At 43.0% G+C, this 27,764-nt stretch overlaps 1 protein-coding gene across 1 annotated transcript; it reads left to right on the forward strand.

Annotated features, from left to right (window-relative positions):
* The first annotated feature begins 31 nt into the window (after positions 1–31).
* SLC22A3 (solute carrier family 22 member 3) lies at positions 32–27,348 on the forward strand. The gene is made up of 11 exons (XM_054162469.1): positions 32–706; positions 11,333–11,436; positions 12,763–12,917; positions 16,303–16,468; positions 17,583–17,700; positions 21,675–21,772; positions 21,909–22,123; positions 25,254–25,362; positions 25,608–25,720; positions 26,345–26,444; positions 27,115–27,348. Exons 1-11 carry the CDS (start codon positions 293–295, stop codon positions 27,170–27,172), a joined length of 1,650 nt encoding a protein of 549 aa, XP_054018444.1. The 5' UTR covers positions 32–292; the 3' UTR covers positions 27,173–27,348.
* The last annotated feature ends 416 nt before the right edge of the window (positions 27,349–27,764 follow it).

Below are 27,764 nucleotides of genomic sequence, written 5' to 3' on the forward strand. Positions count from 1 at the left end.
CCCAGCTGTGTGTAAGCCCCACACCACTTGACATATCTTGAATCTGCGTGTGAGTGCTTGGACGTGCGCTTGCATGCCTGCCTGCAGCTTTGCACTGTTCCAGCTTCACTCATGCTACTGGCAGCATTGTATGCCCACATGTCTGTCTGCCTGTGTCCATGCACATGAGAAGAGAGAAGTGAGGGGAGGAGAGATGTTCACATTTCTAGGAAGTGCCAGCAGTCAATGCAAAGTGTGAGAATAAACTCTGTCATCTTTTGGACTGCTGCAAGTGGACAGACTGCCTCACATAATGCCATCTTTTGATGAGGTTTTGAAGGAAGCCGGGGGATTTGGAAGATTTCAAAAGAGGGTCTTTTTCCTCCTTTGCCAGACAGGAATAACTTTTTCTTCCCTGTTCGCCAGTGTGGTTTTCCTTGGGCAGGCACCAGATGACTACTGGTGCAGGATCCCTGGGGCAGCTGAATTAAGTGAACGATGTGGTTGGACATTGGAAGAGGAGCGAAACTTTACAGTCCTGCCCCTGCGCCTTGGGAACGGGTCCTCCAGCGGGGAGTGTGAGAGGCTGGACATCTCGTGGGATGCCCCTGTCAGCTGCACAAGCCCGCTCACCTGCTATGGCAATTGCAGCACAGGCAACCTGCAGCTCACTACTTGTCAGGATAACTGGGTGTATAAAAAGCCCCACTCATCCATCGTCAGTGAGGTAAGTAAAATCCCCATTGTCTAACTAGTGCTTCTGTCCTGGTACAGGATTGCAGCATTGAAACAGGATTGATGCTGCAAGGGTCACTGCTTCTGGGTCTGTTTTTGCTTTTTGGATTTATTTCATCCTGAATGACAAATAAATCAGGACAATGAGTATGAGTAAGTGACAGCACCAAGCTTTTAGGGAAAAACTAATTCATTGGAAGGGTAGTTCTCCAAAGCCAAATACTCCATGCAAAGCCAAGCACCTCACACAGAGAATGCTCTTTCACTAGAGGAATGTCAAATAAAAATAAAAGAGTTAAGTCCTTGCAGCTGAGACTTCTGGTGCTCAATGTTGTGCCAGTTACTTTGATGGTGTAACAAGTGTAGCTGATACGACTTGATAACCTGGGCCACTGTATGTATATTTCCACTACTGAACATTTATGTCTGCAGGTAATAATAAAACCTGTTGGCAGAGATCTGAGATCTGACAGGAATCGGCAGAAATGATTGTGCTCAAACAAACACAGTTTCACCCAAAGCTGTCATTTGGCTTTTCCTGAAATGTCAGCATTGGAGAACCACAGACTGTTACTGCCAGTGGTAAGTGCTGGCAAATCTAGTGGCTTTCTAATGAGACTATGAAAGGCATTTAAGATGCTTTTCTAGGAGCTCCTCTGTATAATCTGTAATCAATGCCATAAATGTGCTGTGGTTCAGCTCCAGCATACAGTTTGCGCACTGGGAGTGTGGCTAAGGTTACCCTGGGAGTAGCTGCTAATGAAAAATATGAAGTGTGTGCTTAGAAAGATTGGCTAGGAAGTCACTGAGGTGCACACCAAAGCATGTTAGCACAGCCATGGGCTCTGGCTCCTGCCTGTCTCATGAGTCTTCTGTTGTGCTTTTTAACTGGGTTCTCACACTGCAATTGTGCCCTCCAAAACACAGAGCATGCAAAGCCCTGTGCAAACACTCAACTGAAAAGCAACGCCTCTTCCAACCTTCTGTCTTAGTTTTATAGTGGACAGAAACTCTATCCTTTCTCCAGCTGTCTGGGACTGTTGGATCTACTTGCAGGCTTCAAACTCTTGAGAGCAGCAGCTTTGTGCCCTAAGCACTGCAACTAACTTGAGCAGCTTTAGCCAGGATCTGTGCTTGAAAGAAGAAAAACCAGAGCACCTCACTGGCCCTAGACCACAGGTTCAAAACAGGTTTTGTGTGTGTGACTGTTGAAATCAAGATTGCTCAGAGGGCTGCAAGTTACATGTAGAGGGCCGGTGCCTGGGAATAAAGTATCTCTGCCCATGCTGGCAGTGGCAGCTAGGGCTGGATGGGTGGGAGGACAAAATGCCCAGGAGCTGCTGTCTGCCTCCAGAGTGGACCACAGGAGGCGCCAGGGGAGGTTCAGGCTGGATGTTAGAAAAAAGTTCTATACAGAAAGAGTGATTGCACATTGGAATGGGCTGCCTGGGGAGGTGGTGGAGTCACCATCACTGGAGGTTTTTAGGAGAAGACTTGACGGGGTGCTTGGTGCCGTGGGTTAGTTGCTTGGATTAGTTAGTTGGATTGGTTGATGGGTTGGACGCGATGATCTTGAAGGTCTCTTCCAACCTGGTTTATTCTATGTATTCTATGTATGTATGTTATGTGGTGGGAAGGTCATTCTCTTTTCTCCAAAGTACCTCTGCTGGGGGACTGTGTTGGGTTAGGTCATGGTATCTTTTGTCTGGATAGTCTGTGCTAGCTTTCCCCCTCAGTTTACAAATAAACATATAGAAAATCCTTTTGTTGTTTTCTTTTTTTTCTTTTGTGCCCATAGGATTGTGTTCAGAGTCCATTTATGGCAACAGTCAATGTATTTAGCAAAGCCACTGTGATTTTCCAGCACGGTTGAGCCACTGGGTGCAGCTAAGAGAAAAGGAACCTGATGTTTCTATTGCAGCAATAAAAGGGAGTGAACGGTTCAATGTTCTCTGGCAAACACCTCATCCATCTACAACTTCTTTCTCTCTGCTCCTGGGGAGACACTCCAGGGCCAGAGGAGGGATGAAGAGGTGTTTGGGGAAGTGTTCCCCACCTGTGCTCTTTAAAGGAACTAATTGGGAAAGCCAAGGAATAACCATCTGGAAGTGGTGACAGGCTGGGACTATCTGTTCCCTGTTCTAAGGCAATTGGTTACATCATCAGTGTAACTGTGGCTCCTAGAGGCACTTTTACTGTCTAAGCGCAGCTTGGACAGAGGGTGAAGGGATGTGACTTGTGCTTTGTGCATCCTGTTCTCATTTTAGCAACATTTTCTGGATAAATCACATCCCACAAGGCTCAGCTTCTTCTTCTAAAAGGAAACATGTGGCATGCACATCCTGGCTCATTTTTTTTTTGAGATCAGATATTAAGAGGAACTTCGTAACCTATTCATGTGTTATGCATCCAGCAACACCAATTTAAATCCCAGATTTAATTTAGTATCCTTTTGCTCAGCTGAAGCTCGAATTTAAACATATTTGTACTTTGTTTAATTAGCTCAGCAAAGACATCACCAAAGATGTCTTTTCCCATGTGTCTACTAGTAAATTCTTTGTTTTCCACAGGTGTGCAGAAATCTTTCTATTTCTTTCAACTATCTTAAAATTTTTGGTGGAAGTGACCAGGGAGACAAAGTTAAAAGGATGAGTTATATGGAAATTCAAAGGACATATGTTCAGGGAGAAAAAGAAAGAAGGGGAAAAAAAGAAGTCAAGATACTGAAGGGAGTTCTTCCAGGCCTATGGCAAGTGCAGATCTGGTGTGGATTTGCAGCATGGCAGGAGATGCAGAAGGCAAATGCAGGTATGTAAAGCCTTCTCTGGGAAAACATGTCATATTACAGAGCAGATCTGGCTGCCAAACTCCAGGCTATTGCAATGAGTTATGAGTACCCTAAAGAATCTAAATGATATGGCTAGTGGATGTGATACAGAGAGCACACCTGCTCCTTTTGCTGTCCTCCTCCAAGGCAATAAACAATGCAATTCACCCTCAAATTGTTGATCTAGTATGATTATTGCCACTGGTCTGAAGGCACCCTGTCTTATTTCCACCATCATGGTGGGATTAATAATAAGTAATGGAGGGAAAGGAAAAAGGGTGGACAGAGGAGCAACGGGAGCAGCAAATTGCTGAATTTCTGTTGAAACTCTAACTATGCTTTCCTCATAAGAAAGGGGTTGGAGCACTTCCTTGCACAGGTTATGTTTTTGTCACTGCTGTTGAACTAGCTGGTACTGCCTGGATGTTCAGGCCTTCGTTTTTCACAGTATTTTTAGGAGAGCTGCTGGTTTTCCCCATTTATAAGATGGCAAGTTTCTCTGCCTCCCTCTTGCTTTGGCCATGGATAGGAAGAAGATAAAAAGGGACAGAACAAATCTTATGTCCTATAATGTTCAGTGAGCCTAGGTGATCTGACTGGCAGGGACAGGCCTTGCACAGGAGAGAAACCGCCAAAGCTTGCACAGTGTTTTGTTGCAGTAAGGATGTGTGAAAGATAACAGTTTGACAGTCTAGAGGATGAGAGAGATGGGCAACGGCTGCCCAGTAACAAATAAGGAACATGCAGCAACATCTCTGTAGGTTCTTCTCTATTATTTAGTCTGGAAAGAGAAGAATGAGAGGGAATCATATCAATGCTTATAAATATCTAAAGGGTGGAGGTAATGAGGATGGGGGCTGGGATCTTTTCAGTGGTGGCCAGGGCAACAATCACAAACTAGAGCACAGGGGGTTTCGCTTAAACATACAGTTTTAACAGGGTCTGCGTGTAGTCAGGGCTATACAGGTCAACAAATAGACTCAAGATCAGGGACAAAAAGACCCCTAAAGTTTTCCTTTCCTTTTCCATATCCTTCCCTTTTCCATATCCTTCCCTGCAGTAAATATTTTAGCAATTAGATTTCAAGTCTGTAGAGAAATGGGGCCTGAACATGGGATACGGTGTCATTACCTTTCTGCTGTGCTGTCTTGGATGATCTTATTCAAGTGAAAGCAGAAATGTTTACTTCATGTGTGGTGGGTTGAAAATTCCCCCAAATATTAAATTGCCAGCCCAGCCCAATTTGGAAGCAAATTAAGCTGTATTTATAAACAAAACTACAATCTAAAATGGAATGCAATGAATATGTACAAAGTATACAATATTTACAGGTATTTACAATTTATAAACAGCACAAGAATCCCCCTTGCCAAAAACCAGGGGAGCTGCTAATAGCTTCCCACTCCCAGCCTCCCTCCTTACTCCCCTGGACACAAAGGGATAAAGGAAAAGAGCAGAGAGTTATTTTGTTAGGATACTCAGCCAAAACAAAGAACACAGCCAAGGTCAAGCAGAAGCAAGTTAGTGGCTCCCAGAGCAAGGAAACCAAAAGAGAGAAAGATAGCTTACATTACCAGCCTTATGTTTGTTATCAGTCCAATGGATTGTTTAGAATTTATCATTGTTTAGAATTTATCATTATTTTCCTTTTTACACCCAATAGTAATTTATGTACATTCTACCACTTTCTGTTCAAGATTTGTGGGAAATTTTAAAGGTGTAGCCTAAAGCTATTGCATCGTGGCATAGACATGCACTTCAGGAACACTATTTTTTGACAGAGACAACAACAATTAAACAAGGAGGACATGACAGTAAACTCTTCTCACTCCAATGTCTTCCAAAAGTTTCTCCAGAATATGTCCTACATTTTGCAGCAGAAGGGATGTGCTGTTACAACTGTAGAGGTGATGCTTCTGAGGGGAATCCTCAGCTAGGTTCCACAGTTGTGTGATGCTCAGCTATGAGCCACTGATATCACATATCCTCTGCAGCTTGCTTTCAATTTGTGTGAGTGACAACACTTTTTCCCTGGGGATGCCAAATTGAAATGTTCAGGAGAAAACAAAGAAAACCAAAGTCAGGCAGCTATGTTCTAAACAGGCAGAGAGCCCTATAGGGTTTGATTCTCAATGTTACCAATTCTGGGAAACAAGTGTGATCATGGGAGGGTAGTCTGTGAGATTTATATGCTGGGATTTTTCTTGTATGTTATGAGAAGAACATATACTTTCAGGGAATGGGTTCTGCTATTACGATGGGGGATGTCTTTTCCTCTCCTTGATGCCACCAGACACTTGCATGGAAGACACAAATCTGAAAGAGTGGTCAGGCATTGAAATAGGCTGTGCAGGGAGATGGTGGACTTCACTATCCATGGAGGTGTCAGAAACCATATAGGCGTGGTTCTCTGGGACATGGTTTAATGGCCATGGTGGTGTTAGGTCAACAGTTGAGCTTGATGATCTTAGAGGTCTTTCCCAACCAAAACAATTCTATGAATATAGGATTGTATGAAATGCTGCTTCTGGCTTGTGAGCTTCTCACAAAATAGACATCTGCCTGCACATAGAAGCAGCCTGTGTGGTAGGAGTAGAAACATCAGCCCATGCATGGATGGACATACAACCACTTAGAAAACCTGCTCCCTTTTGTAGAGGCTGCTAGCAAGAGACATGGGAGGGTTGTTGGGTACAGGAAGATTACTGACTTTCTGGAGACAGACCAAAATCCTAGGCAAACAGTTTCAGTTGTTTTTCCTTTAAATGGTGCAGATGAGGATATCAGGCACGACCAAAGCAGGTCACTGCTGAAGTGGTGATGTGGGTCTGACAGGCAGCTTGGATCAAAACCAGATCTCTGCAGCGTAGGCAATTCTCTTTCAAAGGTTACATTCCCTTCTAAAGGTTATGTTTGCAAATGAATAGCAAGACATTAGCAGGGCAATGATTTAAATGCTACATGCTAAGAGTCAACCAAAGAGAAAAATGTTGAGAACGATTAGTGTATCAGAACAAAATGCAGGACAAACTTCTGAGAGTACAGTTAGTGTATTGACGCTAATGTCTTCAGAAAGAGGTCATAGTTTCTTAGAAGTTTTCTGTATTTTCTAAAACATTGAAAATATTCAGCTATATTATTAGCCAAGAACATGTTTCAACTGCTGCCTAAATCAGCTGAAACTGCTGTTCAGATGAAAGATTCCCCTGGTGAAAATATTTCCCCCCTCTCTTTCTGATGTGTTCATTCTCCTACCCTCTTTCATCTCAGCTTATTCATTACCTGCTTAAAGAACAATGAAATAATTTAAAAAATACATATACCCTCTGAAAAAGTATCAGAAATATAAAACTCAAAGGTCACTGCCTGTAGCAGGCACCAGGGCTCATCACTCTTGGCACCTCTGTGAGGCTGGCTGCTTGCCTGGGTGTGGCTTCAGCACTACCCAGCACAACGAACCACCACCACCCCGGGAGCTGAGCTGCTCAGCTACCTTTGTAACTTTTCCTCTGCTTCTCAAAGGGTAGACGCCGTTCGTGGGAGAGTGGTTCTGCAGTGTGCTGAGGATGCAAAGTTGCACCATAGAATCATAAAATTGAGTTGGAAAGGACCTTGAAAGGTCATCTAATCAAACCCCTCTGCCATGCTCAGGAACATCTTGAACTAGATAAGGTTGCTCAGAGCCCTGCTCAACTTGACCTTAAGTTTCCAGGGATGGGGGCATCTGCCACCTATCCAGGCAACCTGTCCCAGTGTTTCACCACTATTACTGTAAAAATAATTCTTCCTTAAATCTAGTCTGAATCAACCCTTCATTAGTTTTAAATCATTAAATGGAATTGCAACAGGCCCTGCTAAAAGGATTGTCCCCAGCTTTCTTATAGGCCCCATATAAGTACTGAAAAGTCACAAAAAGGTCACTTAGCCTCTCTTCTTCAGGATAAGCAACCCCAAATCTCTCAGCCTGTCCTCAAAGGAGAGGTGATCCTGTCCTCTGATTGTTTTTATGACCCTCGTCTGGGTGGACTGCTCCAGAAAGTCCTTCTTGTGTTGGGGGCTCCAGAGCTAGACGCAATACTCCAGGTGAGATCCCACCAGAGCAGAGAGGCAGAATAACATCCCTCAACCTGCTGGCCATGATTCTTTTGTTGCAGCCCAGGATTCAAATGACCTTCTGGGTTGCAAGTGCACATCTTTGGCTCATGTTCACCTTTTCATTCACCAGTATGCCAAGTCCTTCTCTGCAGGAGTGCTTTCAATCCCATCATCACTGAGCTTGTGTTGATACTGAAGGTTGTCCTGGAACAAACAGGACCTTTCACTTGGCTTTGTTGAAGCTCTGCGGCTCACATGGACCCACTTCTCCAGCTTGTCCAGGTCCCATCCCACAGCAGAGTGGGAAGCCTACTTCTCCTCCTGGGCAGCAGCCACCCACCAGTGATGGCACACCCTTTAATGATCACACCGTAATCCCTATGCACCCTATAGATATTAGAAATCTGGGGCTTGCTGTCTGAAATGGACAGATGAAATCTGCTAATCTGTTTTGATTTACAGATTTTATATCTGTGTAAGCTTCTTCTCATTTTGACATTGCTTTAATGATTTTGTTACTGCATGCACTTTTAAATGTTGTTCTTACACTAATTTGTTGTGGTTTCTATAAAGAAATTAATGCTGTTACTCCTTTCCCCATCCTTCCTCAACTCTTTTGGCTTGTGAGAGGAAGACCTCTTTTATGACCATCTTTTTCAGGAACAATCGCAAATACTGAAGGACATTTTGCTGTTCTCTGAAAGACTTTTAAACCAGGTCCTATAAGATGTTCCCCCCACCCCCTGATCTATCAATCAGCCTGATAATTCTCTTCAAGGGTTTGATCTTTCAAGGAGACAAGCCACTTGCGTGGTGCTGAATGATGTTGACCTTCATTGGGAGATGACTCACCACAGGCTCAGATCTCTCTATTATCCATGGGGACTGCTAAGAGAGAGGCGTGAGGGCCCCTTTCTGCCTCTCTGGGGAATGGTGTTCCCAGGGTGGCTCCACAAGTGTCTTCTGGAAACAGAAAATAATGGTATGAAGGCTCATGTTAAACAGTGTTCAAAACTGGAACATGGATGCAGATTGAAGCTTACTTGTGTCACACTCCATTTCTGTAAATGGTGTGAAAAGATAGTGCATCACAGCCAGCTCTGAAGCTACCAGTGAGAAACAGCATGAAATAACAGAGCATTTTGTAAAACAGCCTGCGGCATCAGGATCTGAGCTCTCACCTGCGCAGCAGAAGATGGTAATCTCTCTTGCTGGTGCTAACGTGACCAAAAACCGACAAGAAAGAATGTAGCAGATGTGGTGAGGCAGGCAAGGAGAGTGAAAGACTGCTGCTCTTTGAAGTCTCAGGAAAGCTGTTTCTGTATGGTGTAAAAACTCACCTGAGCAGTGACATTTGGTCTCATAAACATCTGAAATTCAGGCCAAGCTGGCCAGAAGAACTGTGTCAGTGACCTAGTGCCCACAGAGTATGTATACATATACATACATGTGTACATACGAACTCAGCAGCTGTCCAGGCGGTCCCCGTGGTGCCAGTGTGTCCAGCATGGATCCTGGGAGGAGCACCTTCACTAAATGTGTCCTGAGATGTCTAGCTGAGTACAGCTTTAAGTCAGAGAGGTTTCTGGAGCTCATGTGAAGCTACTTTTCCTGCTTGCCTTCTCTGCCTGTGTCTTCATGTGATTATTTCCTCTTCTGTTACAAATCAGCAGCACACTTAGTTTCTTGTAGCTATATTTTAGCCCTCTAGTAAGCTGTCTTGCTTTGTATAGGTGGCTGCAGATGCTCTCTGAGAGCTCCAGCCTCTGCCATCAGCACAGTTGATTGCATTGTTTTCTAAAATCTAATACGGTCATTCTCCTGGAAAAAAATAAAAATCCACTTTCCAAAGCTGCATCTTTTGGTGCTATTTACCACGGTTGTCATAGTTTCAAGAAGCCAGAGGTTAAGCAGCATTTATAGTCTAAAGTGCTGCTCCATGTTCAGGCTATTTTAGGAAAGCATTGCTGTTGACTATGACAGCTGAGAGAAGGTTTTATTCCTCTCTGAGGAAGCTGAGGTTTCTGCATCTCTTGCTCAAGATTACAGAAGTGAGAGTTAGATGCTGATGGCCTGGCTTGCGTGAGAAGTGGCCATCCAGGCTCCCCAGAGGAACAAGGCAATGACTTTGTTTGAAGTTAGTGTAGGTGGGATATCTACTGGGTTGGGGACCTGTAGGTTACTAGTCAAGTTTTTCTTCATGGTTGTGAGAGCTGGAAACTAAAGACTGCAGTCACAAAATTCCCAGACCTGCAGCTTCGATAAAATAATATCAAATAACAATGATTAAATCTAAATCCTGGATTTTCAGTAAAATTGTCATAACTAACAACAATTCTGCTGTTTAAGTGCCAGTGCTGATAGTATGTTTGGAATAAAAAGACAGGACTTTCATTTTAAGAAGTGGAGAATAGCCTATAGAAATGAGTGTTAACGGCACCTGTGCGGAGTTCAGAATAATGAAATGGTTTCTTATTCAGGTACATAAACACTTGAGGGTATTACCTTAGATTTTTGGGTCCAAATTCAAGCTCAGTGAAATCCAGTTCTGGGTGCCCTTTGTATCTTCTGTGTAGGCATCTCTGGAGTCCCAGGCCCAAGCAATACTTGCTGGGCATTGCAGCATACAAATGGGCTGTTGGAACACGGCACAAAATTCAGAGTCTGGAGAACTGTGAGTAGCAGAAGAGGTTGTTAATCTCCTGTCTAACTCATTCTGTAGCCATCTCATCCAAGCACTGTTATTGTGATCCATGAGCTGGCGAATACAAATGTGACACAATGTGAGTGCTTCAGTAACCAGCATCTTGTTAGTGACGAAAAGGTTTCTCATAGCTCATGTCTGAAAGCAAAAGAGTCTCTCCAGGGTAAAAGGTGACAGCTGCTGTTTGTGACTGCCATTGGTTCCTAAGGTTACCCCAAGTATACATTGAAGCCTCTCAATTCCCATAAAGTCTGCAGACCATGGCAAGCAGTGGTTGATATTTCTTCATTCTCAAAAACTCCCTAAAGTGCTGTCTGGATAACTACTTTATTTTTTTTCCCAGTGTCCTTTCAGTTTTAATTCCTCTCACCCTCTTCCCTCCTCCTTTTGCCCCTGTGCTTTTTATTGAATCCCTTTTAATAAGTTCTTCAGATATGCACCAATGTAACCTCATGTTACAGAGTTACAGCTATGGCACTATAAGGAACAGAAAAGTCTGGACCACTACACCAAGAAAACAGATCTTCAGTGTGTCTGAGACTGATCTGAGATTTCTTTTCAGTTTCCTCAGAGTCTACATGTTTTTGCCATAATCTAAAAGGCACTAAGAGAAATAATTAAACCATTCCTATAAAATGACATTTTCATTTGCTGTAGCTGTGCAACCTTATTCTGCATTAAACAAAGTCATGGCTTTGCTTGGCAGCATGTTTGATTTGCTTTCCATATCTGGACTACTTATGTATGAGAAACAGCATTCCTTTGGCAAGAAGATCTCCCTCTGTCTTCACGATAGCATGAAGAGTGCTTGCAGTGGCTGTGCTTCTCTGACCCACTGCTGCTTGCTGTTGACACGCATATTTGAAGTTCCCCTTCCCCTTTCCTTTTCCCTTCCCCTTCCTGCCTGGGCCTTTGCAGTTTCTGTAACATTTTGCCCTGAGCATAACAAATTACTCACCTGGGGTGTTTATGCCTCTCCCTTGTTCCTGCAGTATGACCTTGTGTGTGGCGATGCCTGGATGCTGGATTTCTCACAGGCTATCCTCAATCTAGGGTTTCTGGTTGGTGCATTCACCTTGGGCTATGCTGCAGACAGGTACTGTATAAGCACTAATATCCTTTGATTTCTTTGGAGGTGAAATAATTTGTAGCGCATCATAACTTGAGAGGTTTCATTCACATTGAATAAACAACACCCAGACACTTCCTTTTGGGCTGGAAACTTCACAGTGGTACTTAATGATACTGTTTGGAATTTAAAATGTCATGAAAATTGATTTTCTTGAGGTTTCCAATGCCCAGGAAGGGCAGATGGACACAGAAATGAAAAGAAAATATTCAGGGGAGCCACAGATGAGGAAAGCAGCTACCTGAGGAAAGAAGAAGGAAGGGACTCTATGGAAATCTCACCATTCACAGGCTGAACTCACATGCTTAGTACTCAAGGTCATAGCTCCCTTCAGCTGGTCCTCAACTCTGTTGGAGCTGGATGAGTATGAAGGCAATGGTGTGGGTGGTATTGAGGCTTGAGCAGCTGACCTGCCCCAGAGAGGGGAGCTTTTGTAGACTCTACCTTTCTTTTAGACTAAGGGAGAGAGCCTGATTACTGTTTTGTGCTGATAATTCACACTACTGATGTTTTCAGTGGCAGACAGTATTTCTTCTGTTCATAAAATAATTGTGAACATAAAGAAAATACAAATATTCTCTCATCATCTGTCCTGTGAAGAAAGACTGAGAGAACTGGAGCTGTTTAGTCTTGAGAAGAGAAGGCTGAGAGGGGATCTGATCAACATCTATAAATACCTGAGGGGTGGGTGTCAAGATGAAGGTGCCAGTCTCTTTTTGGTGGTGCCCACCAAACAACAAGTATAAGCTAGGACACAGGAGGTTCCACCTCAGCATGGGGAGGTACTTTGTTACGGTGAGGGTGACTGAGCTGCCCAGAGAGATTGTGGAGTCTTCTCTTGAGACTTGAAAACCTGCTTGGACACATTCCTGTGTGGCCTGCCCTAGGTAATCCTGCTTTGGCAAGGGTGTTTGCCTCAATGATCTCTAGAGATCACATCCAACCCCAAACCTTCTGTGATTTTGTGATCAGTTTTCACAGTTTATTCTGAACTGTGACATATGGGCTGTAGTCTAGATTAAAAAAGGACAAACTACATTTCTAAAATAAAAGGGACCCCAGTAAGAAGACCACCAGTTTTAAAATAATGATGTAAAGGCCATGATAACTACCACAGGGAAGAGTCCTGTATCCCAAAGGCCAACACTACAAAGTTTCAGGCAGCCTCCCTTTGGAACAAGGCTGATCTCAAAAAGGCACTCTCAGAGCTAGCATTAAAATCAGATGACAGGAAAAGAAAGGGAAAAAAAACTCATTGTGTCTTTTCATGATTTTCTTTTCCTTTTTTGACAGATATGGCAGAATACTCATCTACCTGCTCTCCTGTCTTGGGGATGGGATATGTGGTACCATAGTTGCATTTGCACCAAACTTTACTGTATTTTTGATCTTCCGTTTTCTCCAAGGCATGTTTGGCAAGGGAACCTGGATGACAGGCTATGTGATTGGTGAGAGCTGTTACTTTCTTTCTTTTCTGGTTAGGAAAAGTGGGATTTGGGGAGGACAAGGAATCTGGCTACATTTGATCTTGATAATATTTTTTTCAAGGGTCAGCAAACTTGGGACTAACACAAGTCCATCCTACTTAATGAGTTTGTCCTCCAAGACAAGGTGCTTGCACACAAATTGTAACTTGGCATCGTCTATGGTCTGGGCTCACGCCTGAACTGAATATTTGGAGAAGCAGTCACTGGCCTTTGTCCAGACCATGCTAGAGGCATTTCTATCAGCTAAACAGTAGTGTTTCCTTACTTGGCAATGTCTGTTAATGTTCTGGTACAGAGGTGGCCTCTGAGTGTAACAGCAAGTGCAAACTCTTCCTGATACTCAGTACTGATAGAGGATGGAAAAGATCAGAACTGTACAGCCTATCTGATCTCACAACATCTCATGGACAGGAGTGAAGAAGAAGAAATGCAGGAGGGCAGACTAACAAGAACGATGTGCCCTTCAGAACTGCCCAAGATGTCCTTTCATAGCCATCAACATGGTACTCAAATGTGCCTGGGAGCAGCCATCCATCAGTATCAATGGAACACTTTCTGTTGATGATATTGTAGTACCTTTTTGGCTGTCTAATCTATGGACTCTGACAGACAGGGAGGGATTAATGTAGATAATTAAGAGATGAAGGAGTGGAATGCATATATATAAGGGTTTCTTACTACATGGATCATCAAGATGATAAAAATCTACAGAGCAAGCCCTGAATATACTGGACACACAAGCAGGGACGTGTCTAGTTTTGGCAGAGTCTGGACATCTACAGATGCTAAGAGGCATTAACTGCTGTTCCTTGCTGGGAGGACAGACATTTGAATAGCCTAGTGATGAAGCTCCTTGCATAGCAAGTTTATTTTTCATGAGAAAAGGGTACTGTCTTGGCATCTTCAGCATTCAGTATCACTAAGGTTGGAAGAGACCTCAAAGATCATCAAGTCCAACCTGTCACCACAGACCTCATGACTAGAGTAGGGAAGCCACTACTGCCCACTGCAGGCTTGAACTCACAACCTTCCCATTAAGGGTCTTATGTGCTACCAACTGAGCCACACTAGAGACTCTTGAATGACTACTGGGTCCAGAAAGGGAAACACCTCTCTGGAGCATGAAACAGCAAGACTTTGAGGAAAGCATTCTGCTAGAGATGAGACATCAGACTTACAGAAAAAGAAAATCAGTTATTCAGAAATCTACTGTGATAATCTAAACTACAGTGATAACATCATTATATGGGGCAAAACACTTGCACCATCACTGTAGTCTGTGAGGCTTGTGATATTCTTTTTAGAATTCCCAGTGGAATTTAGATGAGTGGGAGCAGAGTTGCAACCAGATGTAAAAAGTGTTATAGTGAGACCATGCAAACATACCTGCCTAACCCTCTCAGCATATAGAGCCCAGAAAACACCTCAGTCTTCTAGACAAAGTTGCACTGCTGAGCAGTTCAGGTCCAAGACCCAGTGAGAGGGCCAGAAGGTGCTCTGTTCCCTTCCAAGCACATGGTCTAATTTTAAACTAAGATCTTATCCTAAAATGTTGGAAAGTGGTCTAACCAGGAAAATGTTTTATGAGAGACCCATGGTTTTCCTAAAATAGCCAAATTTTAACAGAAAGGAATGTTTTACAATGCTCTGATCAGACTGCCTGACTTTAGGGAAAGGTTCAAAAAGACAACACCCTGAGGGATAGTGCATTACTGCAGCCCTAAATATGATGCTTAATTCTTGGAAAGAGTGCTTATGGAATCTCTCTTATGCATCACTCTTATGGATCCCTTCAGGGATCTAATCTTACATCCTGGGATCATACAAAGTATTCACCAACTTAACATGTTTTAAGAAGCATATACATATTACTGGTTTGCTTGCACCAGGAGGATGGTTGCCATTAATACAGCTCCCAAGTCACTGATCTGTGCTTCAGAACTACAACAGGTTGCCCCAAGAACCTCTTTGCATTTACTTTCAACCTGTCTCTTCCCAGACCAGTGTTAAGCAGCTACCTTTAGGCAACAGAGTTGCCCTGTTAACAAAAATAGTAATGATGTCATATGTCTCTGCATTGCCAGTTGAAATGAATCATTGTAAAGTTGTGTTTCCTTTAGTAAAATAATAATAATAATAATAATAATAATAATAATAATAATAATAATAATAATAATAATAATAATGTTTTGTGTATTATAAACCAAGGTAAACCCCTCTGCATTTACTCTGAAGGCTAGGTGACAATTTTGAAACAATAAAGAGACACATCTTCATGCATTGCTCATCTCAACTATAGATCTCATGGTTGTAGGATATTGCCTGAAATAAGGGGTTACATGGGTTTCAGAACTGATTAGATACATTCACAAAATAAAAATATCCACCACAGGGTTAAAAACCCAAACACCAAAAGCTACATTTGTTCTAGTAAATAAACCAAATTGAGGATCATGCCTTAGCCCTCAGAGCAACCAATGGGAAATGGCTAAATTCTCTTCCCCACAGATGCCTTGTCTACATTACCTGTTGGGATGAGTCCCTGCCTGGAGGATCCTCTACTCTGGGGAATGTGCCAAAACCATAGAATCGTAGAATCAATAAGGTTGGAAAAGACCTCAAAGATCATCAAGTCCAACCTGTCACCCAAAACCTCATGACTACTAGACCATGGCACCAAGTGCCACATCCAATCCCCTTTTGAACACCTTCAGGGACGGTGACCCCACCACCTCCCTGGGCAGCCCATTCCAATGCCTAACAACTCCCTCTGTGAAGAACTTTCTTCTCACCTTGAGTCTAAACCTCCCCTGGTGCAGCTTGAGACTGTGTCCTCTTGTTCTGTTGCTGGTTGCCTGGGAGAAGAGACCAACCCCCTCCTGGCTACAACCACCCTTCAGGTAGTTGTAGACAGCAATAAGGTCTCCCTGAGCCTCCTCTTCTTCAGGCTAAACAATCTCAGCTCCCTCAGCCTCTCATCATAGGGCTTGTGCTCGAGGCCTCTCACCAGCCTCATTGCCCTAAACTGTGCTGGGGAGAGTGCTTACAGTTTACCACTAAGCATGATGCAGTCTCAAACTGCTCTGGCCTTATTTAATTCATTAGTAAACTTGCAGTCAGAAACCCATTTAGCTGAAGAATGGTGGGTGAACTGATGAGGAGGAGTCATCCATGCTTGCTCTGGACAATCTTGGTGATATGCTTACAGTGCTAAAAGCAAGATGCTGGGCTAGACAGACTTCTGACCTCATACAGTACTATCCTTCTATATGTTCCACCAGTAATATATTTCTTTCAAGTTAAGCTTGTTTCTGTGTTTTTTTATTTTGGCTTTCTCTCTGTTCAGTGACTGAGATCGTTGGCTCTGACCAGCGGATTGTTGGGATTGTGATTCAGATATTCTTCACTCTGGGAATCATGATTCTCCCAGGAATTGCATACTTGATTCCCACCTGGCAGGGGATCCAGCTGGCCATTTCACTGCCCAACTTCCTCTTTCTGCTCTACTACTGGTAATGTTGCAGTCATTGCTCTTTTCTTGATTGTTATTGCTAATTGAGCACCTTGAGATTCCTGCTGTTGTCCCAAGTCTCCAGTGTGCAAGATGTTGTAGGTTAGTGTGGTGGTTTGAAAGGAAAGGCTCTGCTTTCCCTCCCCCACTGAGAAAGAGACCACGGCTAAACCCATTTGGAGAAATGAGATTATATTTTACAAGGAAACAGATTCTATGTAACACAACAAATACAGGTATTTTACAGTATATACAGGAATATACAGCAAATGAACTCAACCAGAAACCAGACCCCCCACAGAGGGGGCTTCCCCCTGTGCCCCCCTTCACCCCCTACCTCCCTTCTCCCCCCGAGAGGTAGAAGAAGAGACGAGGATGGTTAGCAGGGCAGGAAAGGAAGAAAGGCCTTGCACAGGGAGTTAGTATCTTATCTTAGTTGGCCAGAATCCCAGAAGCAGATCCAGCCGAGAGGGACAGCGAAGGAAGGAAGACTGAGAGAAAGTTCCCAACTCCCCTGGGTCCAATCTCTCCTCCCACAATCCTACCAATGAAATTCGTTTAGAATACCAAAATATTTTACAAACATTTAGCCAGTGTGCCCCTTCCTTAAAGGCACAGCGTCAAACGGCCACAGTTAGGAAGAAGATGTTTGCATATTATTGATGTTGGCATTTTAAATTCTTTTTAATGAATTGCAGACTCTTGTCTCTTGTCAGCCACAGCTGGCCCTTCACAGAACCCTGCTTTGCTTCTGCTTACCCAGGGCTGATAATTTAGTAAACTTGACCAAAGTGTGCTTTTCCCATTAGCCATGGGATCTCAACTTTACCTGTCATTACATACTCAATTTGAGCCTGAGTTTGCCCTACGGGTCCCATGAGCTGAGCAGTACAGCTTATGAGAAAGATGAGTGCTATGCCACAGTCCTGGTCCAGTGCAGCCATCCTGAGGGCTGGAAACAAAGAAACTAATTCACATACCCTCTTCCTGTACATTGTTACCTTAAATATTGCCTGCTGTGCACTTTTAGATGGTGAACCATTTTATCCCTAGGCTAGCAGAAACTGAAACACCCATCAGTGAAATCTCTATTTATAACTTCTGTGTTACTCCAGGGTGGTTCCTGAATCTCCACGTTGGCTCCTGACACGCAAAAAGGGAGAGAAGGCATTAAAAATCATGCACAGCATTGCAAAACACAATGGGAAGTATCTCTCACCACATTACTCACAGGTACTGTTGTCTGTTTGAGCTAGAGGACTTTCTTCTAAACTTTCTTAACCTTTTGAAGGTTCATTTGTGTTACAGTGCATTCTCTTTATGCGATGGGCACCACTATTGAAATTTTGTACCAGAACAAGATTGTCAGTCCCATAGCTACTTTGTTAATTTGCTAGAAAACATGGGCTTAAAAAAGAGGAAGTTTGGGAAAAAAAAAAAGACTCATATGAATGAATGAACAAAATTAATAACTTGAAAATTATACAAAACAGCAACTTATTTGCAACACTCCTGCTTCATTAACCTGTGGAAAATATCACAAGCTAGCTTGAAGTCTGGTGGCGTTTTACAGCAGCTGAACTCTGTTCAGCTCTGGGGTCCCCAACAAAAGTATGACATGGACCATGGAGTGTGTTCAGAGGAAGACCGTGAAAATTGTTGGATGGCTGGAGCATCTCTGCTATGAAGGCATACCAAGAGAGTTGAGATTGTTCAGCCTGGAGAAGAAGGATCTGGGGACATCTTAGAGCAGCCTTCTGGAACCTGAAGAAGAGCCTCATGAGAGATGGAGAGGGACTCCTTATCAGGAAGTGTAGTGATAGGACAAGGGGAAATGGATTTAAACTGCAAAAGGGTAGATTTAGATTGGATATAAGGAAAAAGTTCTTCACTGTGAATGTGGTGAGGTGCTGGAACAGGTTGCCCAGAGAAGTTGTATATGCCCCATCCATGGAAGTGTTCAAAGCCAGGGTGGATGGGGCTTTGAGCAACCTGATCTAGTGGAAGATGTCCCTGCTCATGGATGATTTTTATGTCCCTTCCAACCCAACCCAGTCTATGATTCTATAATTTATTGTCCTTGGCTAGGGCATGTACAACAGTGGAGATCCCCTACCCTGGTCAGTATTACCCATTGCTGAGTGTAGCCCAAGACATGCAGCTGGAAGTTTGTGCTGCTCCAGCTCCCTCTTCATGCTCAGCCCTGTGCTCCCGCACTTGCTTCCCCTCTCTAAACATCAGTATTTTCAAAGTATCACATCAGAATGGAAACGTGTTTCTTTCCCTGCTTTTTAAGTTTTATTTAAGCATTTTAAGAAGTATCCTGCTCATGACCCCAAGCCACTCGCAGCTGCAACAGATTAATCTCCAAACATCCAGATTTGTGCCTGGATTTGGTCCTGGGACCTTTCTAAAATACAACGTCTGTCATACTTGGTGCTGTGCCCAGAGGAAAGAGAGCATTTACAGGAAGAATATTCATTGTAGATCAAATGTATTTCTCACACTAACTCATGTCAGGCTTCTCTTTCACAAAGCAGCTTCAGAAATTCAGGCAAAATGCTGTATGTGTGGAGGGACAGGGAGAAATGAGAGGCATTATTTCTCACTGCATTTTGGCCAATATTATTCAATATATGGCTGACTATGTCATTGACCAAACCCCTTACACAGCTCTGGGTGTAGCAGCCTTGCGTTTTTATTGGCATGCAGAAACCACAGATGATCTTCGTACAAAAACAGATAAACATTTGATTCTTTTGCTCTGTGAATTACGACACATGGTGTGGTTCAGCTCCATCTAGAACTCACTAAATTAATTGTAAATTGCAAAAGTTTTTCTTCAAGCTGCTCATAATTATTCTAGCATAGGGTTTTTTCCAAGCTAGCTTTTTAGTTCTCGGTCTCAGTCCAAAAGCAGAGTAGACTGCAACCAGCTGAGTCAGAGCTGCTTCTTGAGAAAGTTGTGGGTCAAAACCCCCTCCCCCTTTATATATATTCACATTGTATGGCCATATCTAGACATAGGTATTTCTAGTATATATTTACTTACATCTATATGTATTCTAAGCACGCATGAATGTACAGTCCTTGAAGAATTAAGCATGTTCAGAACTGTCCTATCAGGAATCTTAAAAAATTATTTCAGAAAAACTGATGCATAATTTTATTGAAACATAAAACTATCATGGAAATTATTTGCTAATCTTCCTCCAGAGCTTTCAGATAGTGTATCTTTGGAAACACAGGCTCTGTAATTGAATTCCTGACTATAACCATGTGAATAGCAAAGGTCTCCTTGACTTCAACAGAGAGAGGATTTTTTTTTTTTTGCTGATAAAGAATTGATTTTTCCACAAGGATTGTTGTCTTCAATGAATTAATTAAAATAAAAAAGCCCAGTCATGCTTGGGGTTATTCTTGGCTTTGTTAAGACATAAAAATATATGGTAGTTGCCATACTGAATTTATCTTGAATCTTTTTGAAAACTAAAATCATATTTGTGCTGTCACAGCTCATGGCTGGCAGCCTGCTCTTAAAAACACAGTCATGGCAGCTTTATAATTGTAATATGAAAGAATCCAAAGCAGTGCAGAAACCCAGCAACCTCTGCCTACTTCACAAAGGGCTCTGGCAGACATGCCCAGTACTTTGAAGCAAACTTCTGGCTCTGGTTACAAGAGGAAAGCAAGAGGCAGTAGAAAGGAAATTCAAACAAATGTGGAGTTTCTCTGCCCAATTACAAAGTATAGTGTCACTCAGTTATGAAAGAGTCATGTGTAAATAGATTCATCTAAGTCTCACTGAAAAATATCTGTGCTGCCTTATGTCTGTAAAAAATACAGGGTGAAAGCTTTGGACGTAGCTCTGGCTGAGCCAAAGAGACCTTCAGACAATGCCTTTGGCTTTACCCATGTTCTCATCACAAATCTGCACATTCACATGTGTTTGTCTGTCCTTGCACATGTCTTCTCATCTGCTGGGATTGCTTCACTGGGCTCCTCTGACTGCAAGGGCATCATATGCAGTGATGGTAAAAGGGAATTTACTGTTCTCTTTGTTCTCTTAAGCCTTTCCCTCAGAAGGGGGGGCAATAACTGAGAGTTAAAGCTGCCAAGATGCATGAAATTCTAAAAAGATGGCAGCAGGTTTAACCCTGTGTTTCCCTCACCTGCTTTGAGAGCGGAGGGCATTCCCAGATGAACCTGCCAGTTCTTGGGCAATCAAATGGTTTGTCCCTGTTTGAAACAATCTTGTGTTCCTCACCTTCCTCACTTGCCATATGAACAAAGAGGCTGGCACCCTGCTTGAACATCACAGTTAAAAACTACTGGCCACAGTTAAAAACAGCCTCCATCAATGTGCCTAATCCCCTTTTGGCCCTGCTAATACTCTGGTTCCATGATATCCTATGGCATAGAACTGCAACATGTAAACAGGGACCATGTGAAATCCTGTCCTTTTCTGTTATTGTTAAACCTTCTATCTAATGATTTCATTGAGTGACCGTATGGGAGGAAGTTGTGAACAGATTTACGATACTTTATAGGTACAATGAGAATTAATTCATACTTTGTGGGATATTTTTCATTCTAGGGTAAAAGCCGTGTTCAACACAGTGCTTTTGTATTTTTTAGACTGTCTAAATTTTACCAGTTGAATGTCTAAATTTTACCAGTTGATTGTTTTGTCAAGTGCCCTCACAGAACTGCTCTTGCTCTCACTCATCTTTTTTCCCTGCAGCTGCGTTGTGCTACACGCCACGTTCCCAAGCCCACTTCTTGCTGCTTACCCCTTCTTTCTTCCTGCTTCCCTCAGCCCATCACCTTCCTTCCATGGTCTCCTTCTCTTTGTCACCTCTGGCAGAAGGCAGTTCTGCTCCCAGTGACCCTGATGTGACAATGACTGCTTATTGCCTTCCAAGAAGTTGCAGGTCAGCCTCTCAGTTTACTACTAAGTCAAGACTGGGGGATTTTTTCCCCTGATTTTTGCATGATCATCATTAAGGAAAGCCCACAGCTGTGTTCAGTCATAAGCTGTTTCCTGTATATGTACACTGCTCTGGAGGGCTAAAAGCAGCAAGCTGACTCATCAGCACCTCTGATTGCTGGACTGGAATATTGCTGAGAACTGTGTTTACATAGAACCTGCCCCAGCACCTTCCTCACCCATGATAGCTGACTCTGCTGCTTGCTTTTCTCCTCAGATCACTATTAGCAACAAGGAGGTCAGCAACCCCTCCTTCCTTGACCTGGTGAGGACTCCCCAGATGAGGAGGAACACGCTTATCCTGATGTACGCCTGGTGAGTTCCCATGTTGGTTCAGCTTGCTTACCCAAGTGTCAGGTTTTGAAGAAAAACTCCCTTGTGACTTTAAGTCTTTCCAGCTGCTGGCAGTCACATGTTTGTCTCTCAACATTTTTTTGCTTGTGCTGTCCAGGTTTGCAAGTGCCCTGATCTACCAAGGGCTTGTCATGCGCCTAGGAATTGTCGGAGGAAACCTCTACCTAGATTTCTTCATCTCAGGAGCTGTGGAGCTGCCTGCTGCTCTCCTAATTCTAGTGACAATTGATCGCATTGGCCGGCGCCTTCCCTTCGCAATAAGCAACATCGTGGCAGGAATTGCATGCCTCATTACTGCCTTCTTGCCAGAAGGTAACTCCTTTCCCAGTGTCATGCTTTTTAGGTTAAAGTCTTCTCTCTGACATCCCTTAAGCAAAGACAGCAGGACACACAAAACTATAGATAACAGTAAAAAGTGTCTGATGAGGCAGCCAGCATCACAGTCATGGAACAACTTATCATACTTGCTTATAGGTTGCCCTGGAGCCTGTGATGGCTGTATCTCAGACAAATGGTGAGCAACAGCTGTGTGCAGTCTTAGGAAAAACGTGCATAAAGACCCTGTACTGTTTTGAATGCAAATACAAGGGAAGGGTATACAAACATAAAGGGAAAATACATTCCCTGACTTGAAAAATACTTAATGATATAGGAAACCAGTGCTTTAGCTGAGACAGCTTACTAGTCTGCTCATTTGCAAATAAAACAATGCAAACTAAAACAAAATGTAAGAGCTGTGCCAGAAAACATGGACATTGATGCCCTACTCTCACCTCTGAGGGGCTGGGACAGTGTTAAGGGGTTGAAGAAAAGACATGGCTTTTGATTAAATCATTCTCTGGTTTCAAGGACAACTAAAGGGTCTGAAGTTGCACACAGCTTTCCCAACACTTCTATTTTTTCTTTATACTGTTTTCCTTCCTGGGTATTGTTTTTTTTAATCCCTGGGGAAAAACTTAGAAGTGTTCTGAAGTGAATTTTACCATCTCAGCATGCTTTGCCTTATCATAGCTAGGTACTGGCAGCTGAGCAGAATTTAAGAGGCTTATTCCTGCCCAGGGATATTCCTGTCAAAGTAAGGGACAGTCCTGACCAGCCTTACAGGTTTTAGTTCCTGAACTTATATCATGGGGCAATTAATTGTTTTCCTAGAGAAGTGTTGTGAGAAGTCACTTCCAAGAGTATGATGTGCCTGTGAAAACAGGCAAATTTGTGGTGAGTGCAAAATGAAATCCTTTGAAGAGGTGTGTTGGCTCACATCTACCTCAGTTAAGCTCCCTTTTGAAGTATTCCTCCAAAAGCACTTAATACTGTATATTCAAGGAGCTTAATTGCTTTCATGGAAATAGAAATGATGGGGAAGGGAGAAGGAACATCAAGTCAGTTCTTGGTGCCAGCACTTGGGTCCTGGTATACCACGTTGTTGTTACTTGTTTGCATTCATCAACGTGACCATTGAATCCACTGACGACTGATTCTTCTGTCCTGACGCATTTTCCCCAGGTCCTCACTTCTTTGTGCCTCTCAGAAGAGCTACCATGTGGCAAGCAGATGCCATCTGCCCCAGGCTCCTGTGGCAGCCTCTCCAGCACAGGGCACTGCAATTCAGGCACAGAAAGCCTGGTCACGATGCCATCTGCCGAGCTTTCCAATACCATTTTCCACTCATTAAAAACTACTGAGTTCCCGCTGGGATAGGTGACTGTTGATTGCCTGGAGCTAGGGCAGTTGCAGCATAAGAAAGCAGAGTGGCACTGGGGAATTACTCCTGCAGGATACCTGCATCTATCACCTTTGTGGTGCTTCATGGGCCACACCATGTGCTGACCATGGTGCAGCAGGTCTGGCATTAGAGCAGGAGGATTGTGTAGGGCTGGTATGGCCTGAGTGAGGGAAGAAAACAGTGGTCTGGGGCCAGCAGTATGCAGCCACCAGCCTCCCAGTAGTGGTGAAGAGCTGAGGGAACACTGCCCAGTTGTGCAGAGAACAGCCTGGGGATTAAGATACTCAGAGAGTGGGCACCTGAGGCCCAGGTCTGTTTATACAGATGGAAAAAGTTGCAGTGGCAGCTTGTGAGAGCTCCATCTCATTGGGATGCTCACACAGTTTGAGTCCCCTGGCAGGAGGAAGAGGCACACAGATATCTCCCTCACCTCAGGGGTCTGATAGACTGAAGGGATGTCATGGAGAAAACGAGGATGTGTTGTGTTCTTTCCAAACAGAACTTTTCAGGTCAAAGGCAGTGTCTCGCAACATGGGATTAAATTTGATGGGGGTTTGTTTGGTTGTTTTGGAAGGGAAATAACCCCAAGCAACTGATTTTTTTTTTTTGGTTCAGAGCAAACCAAAGTGTTTTCTTGTTCTTTCTATTGAAGTTTTGAGAAAACAAAATCACTGCCAAAGCCCTCTGCAGTGGCATTGCTCCCCTTCATGCTAGGTTCAGGCTTCTTGTTCCACTCACCTCCCCCACCTGCCCAGTCATATTTAGACCATACAAGACCCCTGTCCTATTCCAAGGGCATTGCTGAAATGCTTATTACATTCTTTGTGATGCTCCTCCAGAGGCTGCTGGCTCTTGAGAGGGCACTGAGACTGATGAGAAGCTTCACACAGTGAGAAGGGATGGCTCTGCTCTGTGATGCAGATGTGACCATCACACCCTTTGCAGATGTATGAGGGCTTACTGCTGATGTATACAAGGTAGTGGCTGCATGCCAGTTCTTAAACAGAGCTGGGCAGAGCTACCAGGGCATCATAAACTCCCTGGTCCTCTCCTGTCAGGTACAAAGACAGGCACCAGGAAAGGCAGAATTGGCCTGGAGTAGTATTATTAGGAGTGCGTATAGCATGCAACAGGTAGACAAATTACAAAGTGTAGTTGGCCTGCTCTAGGAAGAATTATTTGTAGAATCCCCTCAAGGTATTTAAAAGACATATAGATGTGGCTTAGCAGTGGACTTAGCAGGGTTAGGTTTGCAGTCCAATTTGATGATCTTAAAGGTGTTTTCCAACCTAAATGATTCTGTTATTCTATGCACCTGTAGAGGTAGATTCTTTGTGGTCAGGAGGTTTTGAAAGGTGACAACAATGTTTCTTAGAGCATAACATCCCTGTGTAAACAAATGCTGCTTTCCAGAGCACAGTTTGGACATGATCAGAGAAGCTCATAATGTTCATTCTCCCACCCATGCTCTTATGCCCACCAGCATCTTGAAGCAATTAACTAGAAGTCATTTCTGATTCTCCAAAGCAGCCCCACATGATTCTGAAAAGCAATAAATGCCAGTATAGATTGTTATCTACAGCAGTGGTCTTTCAGTCTGAGTTGTAGGAACCCAGTGTTTCTATGCTGTAGTTTCTGCTGAGAGGACCTGAGGACTTTCAGAAATCTCAGATGATGCAGAAAAGTGCACTTCTCATGGGTTTCTTTTTCAATTAACAGATATCCCATGGCTCAAAATGACTGTTGCCACACTGGGAAGACTGGGCATCACGATGGCTTTTGAAATTGTCTATCTTGTGAACACTGAATTGTATCCCACGACGCTCAGGTAGGTCAAAACTTCCCAGAAATATTCCAGATTTTCCTTCTCCTCTTCCCTATTCCCTGTTTCACTGCTGCTTAGTAAAACTTAGTTTTCCCTGGAGATTCCTCATTGAATAGCCATTGCTCAATGTTTGTGGCATATACTGATGAGATAATTTTTGAAGCTAAGGCTACATTCCCCTCCTTAAACTGCTGGTTCATCTGTTTGGTAACACCTCTCAAGTATCTGTCACCATTTTTCTTTTGCAGAAACTTTGGTGTTTCCCTCTGCTCGAGTTTGTGTGACCTAGGTGGGATCATAGCCCCATTCCTGCTTTTCCGATTAGCAGCCATTTGGTTGGAGCTACCTCTAATTATTTTCAGTAAGATTTGATTTAAACAGTACTTTTGGTTTAATTATTCTCCTCCTTATACAGCTTTTCTTTTGGGGCAAAAGTTTAGTGTGTGGCCTTATCCCTTCCTAAGATCAGGCCCTCTCAACCTTCATGATTAGAGCAAGAGGCATCTAATGGTGAAATGTAGGTGATTTCATGGCATGCTATGGAAGACATCAGGTCTGCTTGGGTAATTTGGCTGAAGGAACGTAACAGAAACTGTGTGAACTGCTTCAATACTGCGAGACCTTATAGCTAAGTTGTGTAATTGTAGAGAAGTAAGCTTAATTTCCCAAGAACAGAGGTCAATGTCCTTTAAAAAGTATGCTTTTTGGTAGATAGAGTTATGACTGTGGATGTTGTATTAGCCATAACTTTGTATTCTTGTCAAACTCTTTTCTCCAGCTGCATTTTTGGAAAAAAATGAGCCCTGCAAAGTTATTTTGTGGAAGAAAAGATTATTTTCAACAAGAAAATGGGAGTCTGTGCCTAAACAACACTAACTTTCACTTTGACCTTAATCTGAATAAACTTTCTTCAGTGGATAAACTCTGGAAATAAGAAAAGTAACAATTTTCTTCTTCCCTTCTACTTCTTCAATGTCCACTGTAGGTATTCTTGCAGTTGTCTGTGGTATCCTGGTATTGCTTTTACCAGAGACAAAAGGAATCTCTTTACCGGAGACAGTGGAGGATGTGGAGCAGCTTTCAAGGTATGATATGTAGGTTTTTTACCTTTACTTGTGTGAGATTTCCTGAGGGTGTTCACTTCTGACCTTATTAGCTGTCATAAATTACTGATGTTTTTCTAGTGTCAAAGTAAATTCCCTAGTCAGGTTTATGTTATAAGCTGTTGGTATTTTCCTCAACACAAACTTTTCAGTAGCACTAAGGCAGGTAGTTAAAAATATGTATGGGAATAGAATCTGTATTTTCCTCATAGAGACATAAAGCTGTTCTGTTTATCTGTAGCAGCAAAGTACAGCCTGTAGCTCTCAGCTCAAGAAAACCAGCCATTATCTTGATCAAAGCACCTTGCAAAGAAGGGCCCTGGATCATAATCTGTGAAGTCATTGAAAAACAATGGAGAAGAATCATTTATAGCTGAAGAACTGTAGGCATAGCTTTCTCACTCCTGGCAGATTCACAGCTTAGCTAAATTTCTTCAGGAGCTAGCAATATATATTAATGTTTAAAACAGTGGCTTAACATGTTTCATCAACAACTTTTACCTGCTTCAATTTGCAAACTAAAGAAAGAAGAATTTTTTTTTTTTTTAATGTAGAAAATAAATGTTTCAGTACTGCAGCTTGGGCTACAACTTGGATTTCATTTTTTCCTGCTTCTTTCACCCTTATATCCCTCTCCTTTTCTGTTTAGCAGTCATTTTGGTAAATGTGGCAAGAAGCGGAAACGCCAGGACACCAACTCTTATATTTGACCTTTGAAGGACAGCGCTGAGCAAAGAACAATGTTCCCATAGTGGGAATTTGTTCTCCACCTGCCACCATTCAAAATTTGCTGCAGAGTATGGATTAAGCTCCATGTTCTTCTTCTAAGCATAAGGATGTTTAAAACAAGCAATGTGTTTTTCTATGAATATGGAATAAATTCATTTTTTTTCTGAGTATGCTGTTTGCACAAAGGGGTCACTCTGTGGTTTGGCTTTAACAAGATGCAATATCCATCTTGGTAGGCTCTTATTTACTTCTTTATATATTTGAGTAATTTGTTTATTTCTATTGCTGGCATGTAGCTTTGAAATGCCACTGCTTGTTTAAGATTTGGATGACTTTGAGGAAGAGAAGATGGGTATTTCAACCTGTTCTCTTTTGGCTGTGGGGAATATTGAGAAACAGATCTGGTGTCTTAGGAAGGAGGGTGCTTATCAGGGTGATTCTTTCTCTGGTTGGAAGGGTTGGGAATCGGAGGCATGCATTTCAGGTCCCTTGCTCTGGTCTGACCATTTCACCTTGAGAGCCTCTGCCACAAAATCCCTGCTTAACAGCCTGTTTAAGAGCTTTCTGAAGTGT

This window comes from Dryobates pubescens, chromosome 6 (assembly GCF_014839835.1).
Source record: "Dryobates pubescens isolate bDryPub1 chromosome 6, bDryPub1.pri, whole genome shotgun sequence".
NCBI classification, from domain to species: domain Eukaryota; kingdom Metazoa; phylum Chordata; class Aves; order Piciformes; family Picidae; genus Dryobates; species Dryobates pubescens.